The sequence below is a fragment of the Humulus lupulus genome, chromosome 9 (assembly GCF_963169125.1).
Source record: "Humulus lupulus chromosome 9, drHumLupu1.1, whole genome shotgun sequence".
Taxonomy (NCBI): Eukaryota; Viridiplantae; Streptophyta; class Magnoliopsida; order Rosales; family Cannabaceae; genus Humulus; species Humulus lupulus.
Genome location: NC_084801.1, coordinates 183,926,366 through 183,944,322, shown reverse-complemented (window position 1 = coordinate 183,944,322; position 17,957 = coordinate 183,926,366). Strand labels below are relative to the sequence as shown.

Below are 17,957 nucleotides of genomic sequence, written 5' to 3'. Positions count from 1 at the left end.
GATTTTCAATATCCAAACACATTTTTTAGCTTTGAAATAGGTATGGATCATTAAATATTTGTTCGTATGATTTTTATATTTTTTTGCTTATTATTTCAAATTTATTATATTTTTTATAATATATTGATAATGTATAGGTTTTTAAGGTTGATAATCTTAATTTGGAATTGCATTTGACTATTTAAAAAGTTATGAATCTTCCAAATATGTGTTTATGATAATTTTCCTTATTAATACGAATTTAATATTATTATATTAATAATTTTATATTTTTTTGTTATTTTATAAAATATTATTATTTATAATAATTATTTGGTGTATTAATCAAGTTAATATTTTGTTGTTGAAAAAAAATAAATTAATATGTTGTTGTTGTAAAAAATGTCAAGTTAATATTTTGTTCAAAGAGTCATTTGTATGAATATGTTTTAATGTTTAGTTTGTATTAAATATTAAATCTGTTTGGTACTTTTTATATATAAACTCAATAATTTTAATACTTTATTTTTGTTTAAACTTTTTAGGACGATTATTGTTTTGGCGGTATTTTGGTTTTGAATTGGTGGTTACTATCTTGAAAATTAATTTGAAGGTGAGTAAGTATTTTAGTTTATATATTACTATTGCACATATTTATAGAATTATAGTTAAATCATATTGAATTTAGTGCAAATTAAGTTTGAAAATTAGTGAAGTAGGTTCTGGAAAATTTGTGTGTTGCAGTGGTATAAAGATGTTGATTGTTGTTTTTCTTTATATTGAATTATGCATGTTGATTGTTATTTTTCTTTGTATTGAATCAATAGTTATTTATGAAATTGAGATATGTTATAGAAAGAGAGGAAACTATGCCCAATTTTTTAGGATTTATTAATTGAACATGTTTTTAAATATGTAGTATTTATTCATAGAGTTATAACTTAAAATTTTTAGGTTTAGTAATAGGTTTTGAATAAGATATTGAGAATTTGTGTGTTGCGATGATAACCATAAGTCTTAGTTTGAAGTAGAGTAATGATATGTGCAACCAAAATATGTATCAAAACATTACACACAGTGACGCGTCACTGCTTTTTAAAACATATTGGGTCCCAATTTTAATAAATGTGATTGGCTAGGCTAAACTGCCACATCATTGTATGTATTGATTGGTTGTATATTTTTGGTGCACATATCATTACTTTTTTAAGTAACCTTATCATGCATCTTGAGTAGATAATGTTACTTTGAACTACGAGGCTTATGGATACCGTCAAAATTCAAGGTGATGGACCCAAAACGAGTATGTTTTAAAAATGTATACTCGCAAGCGCACGAATCGTATATGGAATATAGTGTTCGTGTAAGCACGAGATCGAACTCAAATGAGTTGTTTAAAATAAAAAAGAAAACTATTTTAAATCAAAAGTAATAAATTATAACATAGCTCCAAAGATTGATGAGTTTTAATATTATGAACATAAAATAAAAGATTGAAAAATAAAGCTATTTAAGATAATAAAAATAAACCAATAATGATTTGAAAATAAGTGTTAAAAGAAAAGATTATTAAGATACTAGAATCCACAAAATGTAAGTTTAATAATATTTATTAGTATATTGATTCTCAAGTTTTAGTGATAGTTAAAATAATTCTATCATTTTCCAAATAGATTTATAATTTTAAGCACAAATTACTTCTAAAAAGATAGGATTTTTCTTCACTTTTCAAAATTATAATTTTCAAAGCATTTAGTGTAAATCAATCTAATGAAATAACAAATAAATCAATGAATATTATTTATAAGGCAAAACATAATATTTTTGTTATAAGCATGGATGTGTACAATTTAATGACACATCTTACACAAAGAATATTATGTTTTTGCAAAATGAAGAACAAAGTGCATATTATCTAACAATACAAAATATGAGATATTAAAGATGAAAGACATATATGAAGAAGAAAAATCAATAAACTTTGTTGCATTACAAGGAAAATCAACATACAACATAAATATTACATAGTTACAAGTTGCCTCATCATGATCTTAATAATCTTATGAAAAAGATTAGAAGCACATAACTAGAATAGAAATTACAAAATAAATGACATACATACTTGCAAAATGCTCTTGAAAAACAAAAAATGGAAGAGAAAATGGGATAAAAGAATATGGTAACAAAAAATTAAGCACCCTAAAATGGTCTTGAAATTCCATTTTTATAGCCAAAGTGAGATTATTAAAATAATCAATTTAAATTAATTAAATTGATTAGATTAATTAAATAAAATAAATATGATATGTAGAGGTAAATTATAGGGTGTAATGATGATGTTGTGGTGAAAAATGTGTAGAAAAATGGGTAAAAGGTTAGCATTTTGGACATAGGGGACATTGTAGGCTCAAGATGATTATATGTGGTTGGAACAGGCGGTTGTGCTGTGCAATTGGGCAGAGGAAGAAGGCAGGTGGAGTTGGCTTCTGGTGGAGGTAGGGAGATGGTTTAATGAGATTGGACCGGCAGGATTGGCAGGCCCACGGTGGGCTGGAAGAGCTGAAGGAAGTTGCTGAAGTGGTCAGGCGTGAGGGGCATCAATTCAAGAGGCAACTACTGGTGTGGTCAGGCGTGAAGGCTGGCGTGTGGGGAGCTGTTGAAGTGGGCCTGGGCCGTGGAATTGGGCCTGGGGAGCTGAAGCTAATTTCCTTTGTTTTTTTTCACAAAAATGCCACTTTTTTCATCATTCTCCTTGCTTTTCAAGAGCCAAAAAAACAACATTGTTTCCTACAAAATAATCATAAACTAAATTAAATTTTAATATTTTCACTAATAAAATATATCATATAACTTCCATGAAAATATTAAATAAATTTTAATTTACATAACATTTAATTCCAATAAAATCATATTTTTAGCATTCAAACTAACAATACTAATTTTAAATAATTAAATTACAACATTTTACAACAAAATAACTATAAGAATACACAAAAATCTATAAAATTAAAACAAACCTAATAAATTCAAAATTACTTAAAAACTTAATAAATTACTTAAAAACTCAAGAATTAGCAAATAAAAACAGGTAAAATAACTCTATTTTGTAGAGTTATCACAAGGGAAGCATTCAAGATGAAAATTTGATTAACATGAGTTCTATTGTAATTGGAGACTAAGCTTTGCTTTTTGGTACGAGGTATCCCTCCAATTTCTAATAAACTTGACATGATTATGCTTATCTGCTCTGTAAACTGTTGCAAATTTTAGTTGTAAATTGAATGTCAACAGGATTGGGTAGTCCTATTTATAGGGCAAATTCTGCTAAATTTTTTGAAAAATATTTAATACTTAAGAAATGTCAATATTTCAAATAATTACTTAGGTAAACTTCACATGTTTAGTTGTATAAACACTTTAGATGTTTAAGTGGTACTTAGATTTTATTTCTGTATGAATGTGTATATATATGTATATTAAGTCTATATAGTTTGTGAATTTTATTTTATTTTAAGTTTATTATAATGTTCAAATATATTTATTAATATTAAAATAATTGCAAATTAGAATTAAATTTTTTTATAAAAATCCAAAATAATAATACAAATAAAATAAATATATATTTTTAGGAAAAAATACATGTAACTTCGGTTATTATGTAAAAACCGAAATTAAAGGGTACCATTTAACTTCAGGTTTTAGATACTTTTAACTTCGTTCGAATTAACTTCGGTTAATATCTCCGCGAGATCCGAAGAATAACAAGCGAAAAAACTGAAGTTAAAGTCTACTTTTGTAGTAGTGTAGTCTTTTTATACCTTTTTTTTTTTTTGGAAAATCAGGAGAAAATATATTGATCACCAAGCAAATTACAACTTAAACAAAAACAACCATCTAATTACACTCTTTGTATAATGACTCCACCCACTCCTTATCTACTCTATTGATTTTTTTTGTGCTCGTGAATTAAATTCTATTACACAGCATATTTGATATTATGCACAATTACTTGGACTGTAGGGAGTTTTTGATCCCATAAAACACTATTCCTACTTTGCCAAATGAAATAAACCAAAGCAGCAATAGCACTGATAACTCTACAAAATAGAGTTATTTTACCATGTTTTACATGCTAATTGTTGCTTAGTTCATGAGTTTTTAATTAACTTATTAAGTTTTTATGTAATTTTTAATTTATTAGTCTTATTGTAGTTTTCTAGATTTTTATATGTTTTTATAGATATGTTATTATAATATGTTGTAGTTTAATTATTTAAAATTTGTATTGTTAGTTTGAATACTAAAAATATGATTTTATTGAAATTAAATGTTATGTAAATTAAATTTTAATTAATGTTTTCATGGGAGTTATATGATATATTTTATTAATGAAAATATTTAATTTTAATTTAGTTTATAATTTATTGTGTAGGAAAATTATTGCCCTTGAAAAGCAAGAAAATCAAAGGAAAGATGGTAATTTTGAAAGAAAGTAACAAGAAAAATGGTGTTTCTCCAAAAGCCCAACCACGTGAGGCCCACTCTAGGCCCAACCCGTGGCCCCCCCTCCAACACCCAACCACTACATTGCTGCCATTTCCCTTATTGAGCCCAACAAAAATGCATTTTGTCCCTTTGTCCCCTATGACAAAAATGCCAACTTTTTACCCTTTTTCCTACACATTTTCACCACAACATCATCATTACACCCTATAATTTACCTCTACATACCATATTTATTTTATTTAATTAATCTAATCAATTTAATTAATTTAAATTGATTATTTTAATAAACTCACTTTGGCTATAAATATGGACTTTCAAGACCATTTTTGGGGTGCTTAATTTTTTGGTTACCATCTTTTTCTCTCATTTTCTCTCTACCATTCTCTCTTCCATTTGGGTTTTTCAAGAGCATTTTGCAAGTATGTATGTCATTTATTTTGTAATTTCTATTCTAGTTATGTGCTTCTAATCTTTTTCATAAGATTATTAAGATCATGATGAAGCAACTTGTAACTAGGTAATATTTATGTTGTATGTTGATTTCCCTTGTAATGCAACAAAGTCTATGGATTTTTCTTCTTCATATATTTCTTTCATCTTAAATATCTTGTATTTTAGATTGTTAGAACATTTTTACACTTTGTTCTTCATTAGTGCATAAACATAATATTCTTTGTGTAAGATGTGTCATTAAATTGTACACATCCATGCTTAGAACAAAAATATTATGTTTTGCCTTATAAATAATGTTCATTGATTTATTTGTTATTTCATTAGATTGATTTACACTAAATGCTTTGAAATTATAATTTTGAAAAGTGAAGAAAAATCCTATCTTTTTATAAGAAAATTGTGCTTAAAATTATAAATATTTTTGGAAAATGATAGTTTAAATTATTTTAACTATCACTAAAACTTGGGAATCAATATACTAATAAATATTATTAAACTTACATTTTGTGGATTCTAGTATCTTAATAATCTTTTCTTTTAATACTTATTTTCAACTCATTATTGGTATATTTTCATTATCTTAAAAAGCTTTATTTTTCAATATTTCATTTTATGTTCATACTATTAAAACTTATCAATCTTTGGAACTAGGTTAGAATTTATTACTTTTGATTTAAAATAGTTTCATTTTCGATTTTAGACAACTCCTTTGGGTTCGACATCCTTGCTTACGATCACTATTCTATATGGACGATTCGTGCGCTTGCGATATATAAATTTTTAAACATACCCGTTTTGGGTCCATCAAGTTTTTGGCGCCGTTGCCGGGGAGTTGCAAGAGAAAAGAAACGAAATTTATCTCAAGGTTAGTGGATTCTTCTACTAGTTATTTTAATTTTTTTTTGCACTTTAAAAAAAAAACTAAAAAAAATATATATCTATAAAAAACTAAAAAAAAAAAAAAGATAAAAAGAAAATTTGGGACGGTTCAACCACCCATAAAAAAAATATACTTATATTTCTATATTTATTGTTTTTTTTTTAGTGACGGCACTTGTGCCTCCTATCTATCCTTTTAAATTTTTATAGTCGATGGCACTTGTGCCTCCTAATTTTGTTGTAATTTTATTTATTTTATATCTTTGTTAGTTGACGGCACTTGTGCCTCCTAACCTTTGTGTAATTTTCTTTATTTATTTTGTTGTATTTTTATTTTATTTAAATTCCGCAAATTACTAGTTGATGGCAATTTTGCCTCCTAGCTAGTTGATGGCAATTTTTGCCTCCTAGTCCTCTATCTTATGTTTAAGTTGATGGCACTTGTGCCTCCTAGTTTTTACCTTAATTTTGTTATGGTTGATGGCATGCTATGCCTCCCTACTCTTGCCTAAATTTTAGTCTTATTTAATTTTTGCCTTATTTTTCTTTGTCTTCTTTAATATTTTAGTGTAATATTGTGAAAAATACTTGAAAAAAAAAAAAAACATAAATCTTGTCCTTTCACCATAAGCAATTCTTGCTTAAAGGAAATTTGACCAAAATTCCCATCCGCCTCTACTAATTAACCTCGGGGAGTTGTTAGTAGTGCGCGAGTAAGTGGAATCAAATAGGCCTGGGGACAAGTAAACCATAAGAATTATATTGTTGTGAAATCTCTAAAAATTCTAAGTATGCTCTGTGGTTGCGGTTTTAACTGATCTTCCACATCAGAAAATTGCTTGTTTGAGATTATCCTTGTTGCCTTGTTTGTGAAAAATTGTATGCATCATTGGGAACGTAACTCTAAAAAACGATTAGTAAAAAGACGTTTATCTTTGTTTGAAATTGAAAGTGTTAGTAAAAATTTGAGCATCATGGAACCTATTGCTAATCCTCTTGATGAAAATGTTGTGCCTGAAAAAACTTTGCTTGAATATTTTGCACCTATTTCATCTAATGCTCCGTCATGCATTGTTTTACCTACTACTTCTGCTACTCATTTTGAGCTTAAACCCGCAATCATTCAATTATTGCCATCTTTTTATGGGTTAGATAGAGAGGATCCTTACATGCATGTCAAAGATTTCTTAGAAATTTGCTCAACATTTAAATTTCAAAAATTTTCTGATGAGTCGGTCAAACTAAGATTGTTCCCTTTTTCATTAAAAGACAAATCAAAAGCTTGGTTAAATTCCCTTCCCACTGGGTCTATAACTACATGGGATCAACTTTATAATAAATTCTTACTGAAATTTTTTCCTATGTCTAAAACTGATAGTCTAAGGAGAGAAATCTCCGAGTTTTTTCAAAAAGATAATGAAGAGTTTTATGAATGTTGGGAAAGATTTAAAGATTTATTATTAAAATGTCCTCATCATGGTTTTGAAAAATGGAGACTTGTAAAATATTTTTATGATGGTTTGACTCCCTCTAATCGTCAAATGATTCAATCTATGCATACTGGAAAATTTTTAAAATTTCAAGAACAAGAGGCGTGGGACGCCCTTGAAGATTTATCTGTCAATTCACAACAATGGAATTATTTTGATCCTAGGTCTAGGTCAACTAATTCACCAAAAAGAGGAGGAAGGTATGAAGTAAAAGAAGAATTAGACTTAAGAACATCCTTAGATAAATTAGCGAGAAAAGTAGAAGCTTTAGCCATAAGCCAAACTATAAACTCTCCAATTCAACCTAGAAAAGATGTTTGTTCTATATGTTCTAGTCCTTGCCATAATGCCCAATCATGCCCTTCCTACCAAGAAGCCTTTTCTGAGGAGGCCAATGCACTTCATGCTTATGGGAAACCAAATGATAGCCCATTTTCGTCCACCTACAATCCAAATTGGAGAAACCATCCGAACTTTTCATGGAGACAAAACCAACCCCAAATGAATCAAGGGCACCAATACAACACACAAAACCAAGCTCATGCCCCACAAAATCAACCATATCTGCAACAAAGAAAACCTTCCTTAGAAGATACTTTACAACAATTTATGCAATCCACCCAACAAATCCTACAAAATCAATCTCAATCTATTACCAAACTCGAGACACAAGTAGGACAACTCGCCACTGCTTTAGCTGATAGAGAAAAAGGAACATTCCCTAGTCAACTTATCCCTAATCCAAAAGGTCAATATGAGATAGGAAAGTTTAGTCATAATGGAGAAGTCAAATCAATTTCAACTCTTAGGTCTGGAAAGAAAATTGTCAAACCCGATTACATACCCGAGGTTGAAAATGAAAAAGAAAAAGAAAAGAGTCAGCCTCCTAGTTCTAATCTCAATGACTCATCAAACAAAGAAACTCCAATCCATCCTTTCATTCCAAAAGCCCCATTCCCACAAAGATTACTTCCAATTAAAAAAGGCAGCCAATATAATGACATCTTAGAAGTTTTTAAACAAGTTAGTATCAATATCCCTTTCTTAGATGCCATTAAACAAATTCCTGCCTACTCTAAATTTTTAAAGGATCTTTGTACTGTTAAAAGAAACACTAATGTTCCTAAAAAGGCGTTTTTAACTGAACAAGCTAGTTCCATTATTCAATATAAGAGTCTTGTTAAATATAAAGATCCTGGGTGTCCCACAATTTCATGCATTATTGGTGATCATTTTATTAACAAAGCTTTACTTGATTTGGGTGCTAGTGTAAATTTATTGCCTTATTCTGTTTATAAGCAACTTGGTCTTGGTGAGCTAAAACCTACCTCTATAACTCTTCAATTAGCCGATCGTTCTGTAAAAATTCCTAGAGGCATTATAGAGGATGTTTTGATAAAAGTTGATAAATTTTATTTTCCTGTTGACTTCATTGTTCTTGATACTCAACCTGTGGAAAATATGCATGCTCAAATTCCTATCATTTTAGGTAGACCATTCTTAGCTACATCTAATGCAATCATAAATTGTCGTAATGGTGTTTTGAAATTATCTTTTGGAAATATGACTGTTGAATTGAATGTTTTTAATGTGGTTAAATCTGTTGAGTGTGAAGAAGTGCATGAAGTTAACATGATAGATAGTATTTGTGAAAATGATGGAAATGACTTATTTGATTTTTGTGAAAAATACTTTGGTATGAACTTGCATGTTGATGACTCTAATGATGATGTGAATTCTTTGGTAGAGCCTATACCCTTAAATGAAACCAAAGTTGAACCTTTTTCACCCTTAGGTCATGTTCAATCAATTTCTGAGTCTCCAAAGTTAGACCTTAAACCTTTGCCAGAAAATTTAAAATATGCTTTTCTAGGAGAGTCTGAAACCTTACCTGTTATCATAGCATCCGCTTTAGATAAAGAACAAGAAGGTAAATTGTTAGATGTCCTTAGAAAACATAAAGAAGCCATAGGTTGGACCATTGGAGACATTAAAGGAATTAGCCCATCCATATGTATGCATAGAATCCATCTAGAAGAGAATGCTAAAACCTCTCGGGAATGTCAAAGAAGATTAAATCCAAATATGAAAGAAGTAGTTAGAGAAGAGGTCATAAAATTGTTAGACGTAGGTATCATTTACCCTATTTCTGATAGTCAATGGGTTAGTCCAGTTCAAGTTGTGCCTAAGAAGTCTGGGATCACAGTTGTTGAAAATGAGAAAAATGAATTAATCCCTACTAGAGTACAAACAGGGTGGAGAGTGTGCATAGATTATAGAAAGTTGAATAATGTTACTAGAAAAGACCATTTTCCATTGCCTTTTATTGATCAAATGCTTGAACGATTAGCTGGCCATGCATATTATTGTTTTCTTGATGGGTATTCGGGGTATAACCAAATCCCCATCGCCCCAGAAGATCAAGAAAAGACTACTTTTACATGCCCTTTTGGAACTTTTGCATATCGTCGCATGCCCTTTGGATTATGTAATGCACCTGCGACTTTTCAAAGATGTATGATTTCGATTTTTTCTGACATGGTTGAAAGATTTCTTGAAGTATTTATGGATGATTTTTCTATGTTTGGTTCCTCTTTTGATGAATGTTTGCACCATCTTTCACTTGTTTTAATTCGTTGCAAAGAGAAAAACCTTGTGCTTAACTGGGAAAAATGTCATTTTATGGTTAAAAAAGGAATTGTTTTAGGTCATGTAATCTCATCTGATGGAATAGAAGTTGATAAAGCTAAAGTTGACCTTATTTCAAAACTTCCCCCACCTAAAACTGTGAAAGAAATTAGATCATTCTTAGGCCATGCCGGTTTTTATAGAAGATTTATAAAAGACTTTAGCAAAATTTCTCGGCCTTTATGCCATTTACTTGGAAAAGAAAATGCTTTTGTCTTTGATAGTAATTGCCATGTTGCCTTTGAAAAATTAAAAAATTTGTTGACTACTGCACCCATTATTCGACCTCCTGATTGGAAAATACCTTTTGAAATAATGTGTGATGCTTCTGATTATGCTATAGGTGCTGTCTTAGGACAAAGACTTGAAAAAATACCTCATGTAATTTACTATGCTAGCAAAACTTTAAATGATGCTCAATTAAATTACTCCACAACCGAAAAAGAATTGCTTGCTGTTGTTTTTGCATTGGAGAAATTTAGATCTTATTTGTTAGGATCTAAAATTATTGTCTATTCTGATCATGCTGCATTAAAATATCTCTTATCGAAAAAAGATGCTAAGTCTCGTTTGATCCGTTGGATCCTGCTTTTACAAGAATTCGACTTAGAAATACGTGATAAAAAAGGATCTGAAAATGTTGTTGCTGATCATTTATCTAGACTAGTTGTTGAAACTATACATGATTCCACTCCTATCACTGAAACTTTTCCTGATGAACAATTAATGCATATTTCTTCATTACCTTGGTATGCTGATATTGTTAATTATTTGGTCACTAAAGAAATACCATCTCATTGGTCTAAGCATGATAAATCTAAATTTTATTCTGAGGTGAAAAACTTTATTTGGGATGATCCTTACTTGTTTAAATACTGCCCTGATCAAATAATTAGAAGATGCATTCCAAACCGTGATCAGTCTAAAATCATATCTTTTTGTCATGATCATGCTTGTGGAGGACATTTTAGTGGTAAGAAAACAGCTGCTAAAGTTTTACAATGTGGTTTTTATTGGCCTACTATCTTTCATGATACATATGTTTATTGTAAAGCTTGTGAACGTTGCCAAAAGTTAGGAAGTTTAACTAAAAGAAACATGATGCCTTTAAATCCTATTCTTATTATTGACATATTTGATGTTTGGGGCATTGATTTTATGGGACCATTTCCTAACTCTTTTGGTAATCTTTATATTCTTGTTGGAGTCGATTATGTATCTAAATGGGTTGAAGCTATTGCATGCCACACTAATGACCACAAAGTTGTGCTTCGTTTTTTGAAAGAAAATATATTTTCCCGTTTTGGTTCACCACGTGCTATAATTAGTGATAACGGTACTCACTTTTGTAATAAGCCATTTGAACATTTGATGAAACAATATGGCATTACACATAAAGTCTCAACACCATATCACCCACAAACTAGTGGTCAAGTTGAAGTGTCTAATAGGGAAGTTAAGCACATTTTAGAAAAAACTGTGAATCCAACTAGGAAAGATTGGTCCTTAAGACTCATTGATGCATTATGGGCGTATCGTACCGCGTACAAAACGCCCATTGGCATGTCACCCTACAGACTTGTGTATGGGAAGGCGTGCCATTTACCTGTTGAGTTAGAACATAGAGCCTTCTGGGCAATTAAGCAGTTAAATTTTTCTTTAGACAAAGCTGGTGAGAAACGAAAGCTTCAACTCAATGAACTAGACGAAATTAGGAATGATGCATATGACTATTCAAAAAAGTATAAGGATCGCATGAAATTTTACCATGATAAAAATATTTTGAGAAAAGATTTTTATCCAGGTCAGAAAGTCCTTTTATACAACTCTCGTTTGCATTTATTCCCGGGAAAGTTACGCTCTAGGTGGTCTGGTCCTTACATTGTTCGTATTGTTTTTTCACATGGAGCTATTGAAATTGAAAATCCTAAAAATGGTGATATATTTAAAGTTAATGGACAAAAATTAAAACCATTTTTGGAATTAAAAACTGATGAAGTGGATGAGATACTCCTTGAGGACCCTGTTTACCATGCTCTTTGATTCCTGTGTGATCTTGATAACTTGTGTTTTATTTGTATTGTTGTTTTATGTGCGATTTAATTTTTGTTAGTTGTATCCTGTTCTATCTTGTTCTATCTTCGCAATGCACAATATCGAGGTACGACCATTCTAAACTTTACACTCTTGTCAATTTTAATTTATATTTATATTTTGACACATTGAGGACAATGCTTAAATTAAGTTTGGGGGTATCGAGTTTTATTGTGTTTGTTTTGTGTTTTATTTATGTTTGCTTTGCATTGTTTTTAATGTTTTGTGTTTTATTTTATGTATGCTTGTTTGAAAAGAAAAAAAATGTTTGTTTGAATTTTTTTTTATTTATTTATATGTTGTGGTTTTGTTAATTTTTTTTTTTATTTGTTCATTTTCATAAAAATTCAAAAAAAAAACAAAATTAAAAAAATTATTTACAAAAAAAAAAAAAAAATTTGGTGATATTTTTCATTTTCAATGATAAAAATTCTGATTGAGTTTGAAATTAATTCTCTTAAAAATATGAATAATTTTTAAGATTTGTTTTTAATTATAGGGTCAATTTTGCTTGTAACAAAAATTACATTTTTCATAAAAACTCTTATTTCCTATAAGTTTAAGTGAAAAATAATTTTAATAAAAACATATTTTCTAAAAGCAAAATTGACAATTTAATTAATTATATAAGCTTAACTTTTATTCATAATAATTTCTGAGAGTTATTTTCATTGTGCAATTTTTGAGAAAATCATTTTTATATCACCAATAAAAAATATATATATATGTGTATTTTAATTTTTCTTTTGCTTGAGGACTATCAAAACTTTAAGTTTGGGGGTGTGATAACTCTACAAAATAGAGTTATTTTACCATGTTTTACATGCTAATTGTTGCTTAGTTCATGAGTTTTTAATTAACTTATTAAGTTTTTATGTAATTTTTAATTTATTAGTCTTATTGTAGTTTTCTAGATTTTTATATGTTTTTATAGATATGTTATTATAATATGTTGTAGTTTAATTATTTAAAATTTGTATTGTTAGTTTGAATGCTAAAAATATGATTTTATTGAAATTAAATGTTATGTAAATTAAATTTTAATTAATGTTTTCATGGGAGTTATATGATATATTTTATTAATGAAAATATTTAATTTTAATTTAGTTTATAATTTATTGTGTAGGAAAATTATTGCCCTTGAAAAGCAAGAAAATCAAAGGAAAGATGGTAATTTTGAAAGAAAGTAACAAGAAAAATGGTGTTTCTCCAAAAGCCCAACCACGTGAGGCCCACTCTAGGCCCAACCCGTGGCCCCCCCTCCAACACCCAACCACTACATTGCTGCCATTTCCCTTATTGAGCCCAACAAAAATGCATTTTGTCCCTTTGTCCCCTATGACAAAAATGCCAACTTTTTACCCTTTTTCCTACACATTTTCACCACAACATCATCATTACACCCTATAATTTACCTCTACATACCATATTTATTTTATTTAATTAATCTAATCAATTTAATTAATTTAAATTGATTATTTTAATAAACTCACTTTGGCTATAAATATGGACTTTCAAGACCATTTTTGGGGTGCTTAATTTTTTGGTTACCATCTTTTTCTCTCATTTTCTCTCTACCATTCTCTCTTCCATTTGGGTTTTTCAAGAGCATTTTGCAAGTATGTATGTCATTTATTTTGTAATTTCTATTCTAGTTATGTGCTTCTAATCTTTTTCATAAGATTATTAAGATCATGATGAAGCAACTTGTAACTAGGTAATATTTATGTTGTATGTTGATTTCCCTTGTAATGCAACAAAGTCTATGGATTTTTCTTCTTCATATATTTCTTTCATCTTAAATATCTTGTATTTTAGATTGTTAGAACATTTTTACACTTTGTTCTTCATTAGTGCATAAACATAATATTCTTTGTGTAAGATGTGTCATTAAATTGTACACATCCATGCTTAGAACAAAAATATTATGTTTTGCCTTATAAATAATGTTCATTGATTTATTTGTTATTTCATTAGATTGATTTACACTAAATGCTTTGAAATTATAATTTTGAAAAGTGAAGAAAAATCCTATCTTTTTATAAGAAAATTGTGCTTAAAATTATAAATATTTTTGGAAAATGATAGTTTAAATTATTTTAACTATCACTAAAACTTGGGAATCAATATACTAATAAATATTATTAAACTTACATTTTGTGGATTCTAGTATCTTAATAATCTTTTCTTTTAATACTTATTTTCAACTCATTATTGGTATATTTTCATTATCTTAAAAAGCTTTATTTTTCAATATTTCATTTTATGTTCATACTATTAAAACTTATCAATCTTTGGAACTAGGTTAGAATTTATTACTTTTGATTTAAAATAGTTTCATTTTCGATTTTAGACAACTCCTTTGGGTTCGACATCCTTGCTTACGATCACTATTCTATATGGACGATTCGTGCGCTTGCGATATATAAATTTTTAAACATACCCGTTTTGGGTCCATCAAGCACTCATGTAAATTTTCTTTCTACCTTGAGACACTTTCCTCTTCTTGAGCCTTTTAACTAAACCAATCAAATTCTGGCTCCTTAGATTCCAGCCCAGCCAAATACTTATTGCCTCTTTAACCTTCTTGCGGTAACAGCAAGAAAAAAATAAGTGAGTGAGTTTCCTCAAACTCATCACATATCATGCAAACACTAGTACTCACTACTGCCATACACAAAAGCCTACCCCTAGTTGGAAGCCTCATTCTCACAGCCAACCAAGAGATAACTCTATGCTTTGGAGTGCAAAAGGAATCCCAAATCAAAGCAAAGGGCCACAGCCCACCTGTATTCATCCGTAATTTTGAGTAAATCTCAGCAATATTGTATTGAAATGTCTGGAACTCTGATTCAGAAAACACCTGTTTCAGTTTGTCTTTAGTCTGCACTATTCTTTTCCAATACCAGCTAGCATCAGCAGGGGCTTCATAAGTCCACCAACTACACTTTTTAATGTAGACTGAGTTAACCCATTTTACCCACAGATTGTCTTTCTTATTAGAGATAGCCCACACATGTTTCCCCATAGCACAAAGATTCCATAAAGCAGTGTCCTTAAACCCCAAACCACCTTCTTTTTTCGGATGACAAATCTCAGCCCAAGAAACATTCCCGGAGCCATTAAACTTGTCATTACCTTTCCAAAGGTAAGCTCGGCAAATCTGGTTGATTTTCTGAACAACACTTTTAGGCAAGATAATAATTTGAGACCAAAAAGAATTAACAGAGAGAAGAACTGAGTTTATGAGTACCATACGCCTTGCATAGGAAAGATTTCTACTACTCCAAGTTCTAATTCTACTAGTCATTCGGTCTACTAAACACTCACAATCCGCTGGAGATAATCTTTTGGAACAAATTTTCAAACCAATATATCTAAAAGGCAGACAGCTTCTTTGAAAACCAGAGATAAGCTCAATACAAGTTAGAGTGCAAGTGTCCAAACCAGCCCCATAGACTGCCGATTTCCCCATATTAGGTTGAAGCCCTGAAGTATTGGAGAATAACTTGAAACCTTGTAAGAGCAGGCTAGCAGACTTGTAATCTCCCTTGCAAAAAAGAAATAAATCATCCGCAAAACATAAATGTGTAAGCTTTATACTTTTACATCTTGGATGAAATTGAAAACCAGTAAGATTCGCCACTTTCTTCAAAATACGCGAAAGATACTCCATTCCAATGACAAATAACAGAGGAGACATAGGATCACCTTGACGGAGTCCCCGCTTAGGTTGAAAATAACCTTGCAAGGATCCATTAATCATAAAGGAGAGCCTCGGGGTACACACACAAGCCATGATTAAAGACACAAACTTCGTAGGGAAACCAAGAGCCAGCATCATCTCTTGAAGGAAATCCCAATCTAAAGTATCATAAGCTTTCTGTAAATCTATTTTGAACATACAAGCTGATTTTGCCCTTCGCCTATCATAACCCCGAACTAAATCTTGACAAACCATGATATTATGAACTATTTGCCTTCCTCGAACAAATCCACTTTGATTGTCAGAGATAATGCTAGGAAGGATGTTTCGGAGGCAAGAACAAATCATTTTGGTTGCCACTTTATAGAACACATTGCAACAAGCAATGGGTCTATAATCACTCACTGAGTCAGGACAAGCCATTTTAGGGATTAGAGTAATGGATGTGGCATTAATTTCCTTAAGAATCCTCCCTGTGTTGAGAAAAGAAAGAATAGCAGTTGGGAAATCTTCCCAAGTGATATTCCAAGTGTCTTTGAAGAAACCACTGCTGAATCCATCTGGTCCAGGAGCCTTATCATTTGGTATAGGAAAAAGAGCTTTTTTAACTTCACCAGGAGAATAATCTAGCAGTAACTCAGCAGCTTGAGAAGTACTTACCATCGGACCCTCTTAGACTATACTGTTGTGAACCCTGGCTCTTGAACCCATTTTGAATCCTAGTAAATGATCATAGAAATCCAAAAAAGCTCATGTATCCTCATGTTGCTCAGTAACCCAATCCCCATTTCTGTTTCTGACCGAGTAAATAGTGTTTTGCATTCTCCTCTGCTTCATACTAGCATGAAATAATTTGGTATTGTCATCACCTAGAGCTATCCAATTTGCTTTCGCTTTCTGCCTTAAAAATAGTAAATATTGCTTGTGAATCTCAGTATAATTCATCCTAGCCTGAATTTCCTGAGAAATAAGCTCTCCATTATGAGGATGCTCCCTCAAAGTCTCCTGAATATCAATCAGATTTTTATAAGCTTCCGAGTCTTGCAAACCAAGGTCTCCTTTCCCTTTCTGATGTAACCTCCTGAGTCCCTGTTTTAGCATTTTGAGTTTTTTAATTATTCTGTACATAGGATGACCTTCAACTAACTCACTCCACCCTTTTTGGACTATATCAGTAAACTCTGCCAAAAAGCTCCAGTAATTAAAATATCTGAAAGGTTTATGACTGTCATGTGTAGTCGGGTATATGGAAAGCAGCCCTGGTGAGTGATCAAAGATACCCTCTGAAAGATAACTAACTTTAGTTGTTGGAAAAGTTTCCAACCAAACATTATTTGCTAAGACCCGGTCTAACTTTGCACACACTCGAGCTTTCCCCTCTTGTTTATTATTCCAAGTAAAATAAGAACCATTGTATTTAACATCCTCAAAACCACATTCAGCAACACAAGATTGAAACGACACCATTTCTGTGCCATTCCCACGATAATTTAGCATTTCTTCAGTAGACAAAACAGAGTTAAAATCTCCTCCAACAATCCACAGAATCTTAGTACCTTGAGCAATAAGACCAATATCCTTCCAAAGTTATTTGCGGTCATTACTTCCATTCATAGCATAGACAACAGTGACAACAAACTGATACCCTCGTTTAGGCCTTATCCAACAGTGTATAAGTTGACTCGTACCACATTTGATATCAACCTCATAGCTATTCAGATTCCAAGCTATAATAATCCGCCCATTAGGATGATGAGCAAGATTAGAAGTGAAACACCAACCCTGAAACATATTTAGGTATAAGGCTCCCATGTTTGCAGCCTTAACCTTTGTTTCTAGGAGCCCAACAAATCCAATCCTCTGATAAGAAATCATTTTCATGACTTCTTTTTGCTTTGTGGATTTATTGATGCCCATAACATTCCAAAATAGCATTCTATCCATTTATTGGTGGAAGATCTCCCCCTCCATCAATAATGGACTGCATTTCACAAAGTTCTTCTCCAACCTGAATCTCAGAAATAGACACCGATTCTAATACATCAAAAGAATTACTAGTTATCACCTTAGAAGATTTAAGCATCTGCAATTTCTTCCCTTTAGATTCTTGAAATCCCGATTCTTCTACTGCCTTAGGTCTATTGCTCTCCTTGTTTGAACCA

The 17,957-nt window shown here is 30.7% G+C and overlaps 1 protein-coding gene and 1 non-coding gene across 2 annotated transcripts; both read right to left on the bottom strand.

The window, feature by feature from the left end:
• Positions 1-7,193: 7,193 nt before the first annotated feature.
• On the bottom strand, positions 7,194-7,300 carry LOC133802725 (small nucleolar RNA R71). Its single transcript, XR_009877470.1, has one exon. It is a non-coding gene; the product is annotated as a small nucleolar RNA R71 (small nucleolar RNA).
• A 9,245-nt stretch (positions 7,301-16,545) lies between these two features.
• LOC133800420 (uncharacterized) lies at positions 16,546-17,676 on the bottom strand. The gene is made up of 2 exons (XM_062238378.1): positions 17,400-17,676; positions 16,546-17,351 (listed from the first exon to the last, which is right to left on the bottom strand). Exons 1-2 carry the CDS (start codon positions 17,674-17,676, stop codon positions 16,546-16,548), a joined length of 1,083 nt encoding a protein of 360 aa, XP_062094362.1.
• Between the last annotated feature and the right edge of the window lie 281 nt (positions 17,677-17,957).

What these genes read in the sequence shown, in the direction of transcription:
- LOC133800420 (XM_062238378.1), bottom strand. Translation starts at nt 17,676, where the DNA reads ATGAAAATGATTTCTTATCAGAGGATTGGATTTGTTGGGCTCCTAGAA. An exon ending in TGTCTATGCTATGAATGGAA is followed by an intron (nt 17,352 to 17,399) that starts GTAATGACCGCA and finishes TTATTGCTCAAG; the next exon opens with GTACTAAGATTCTGTGGATT.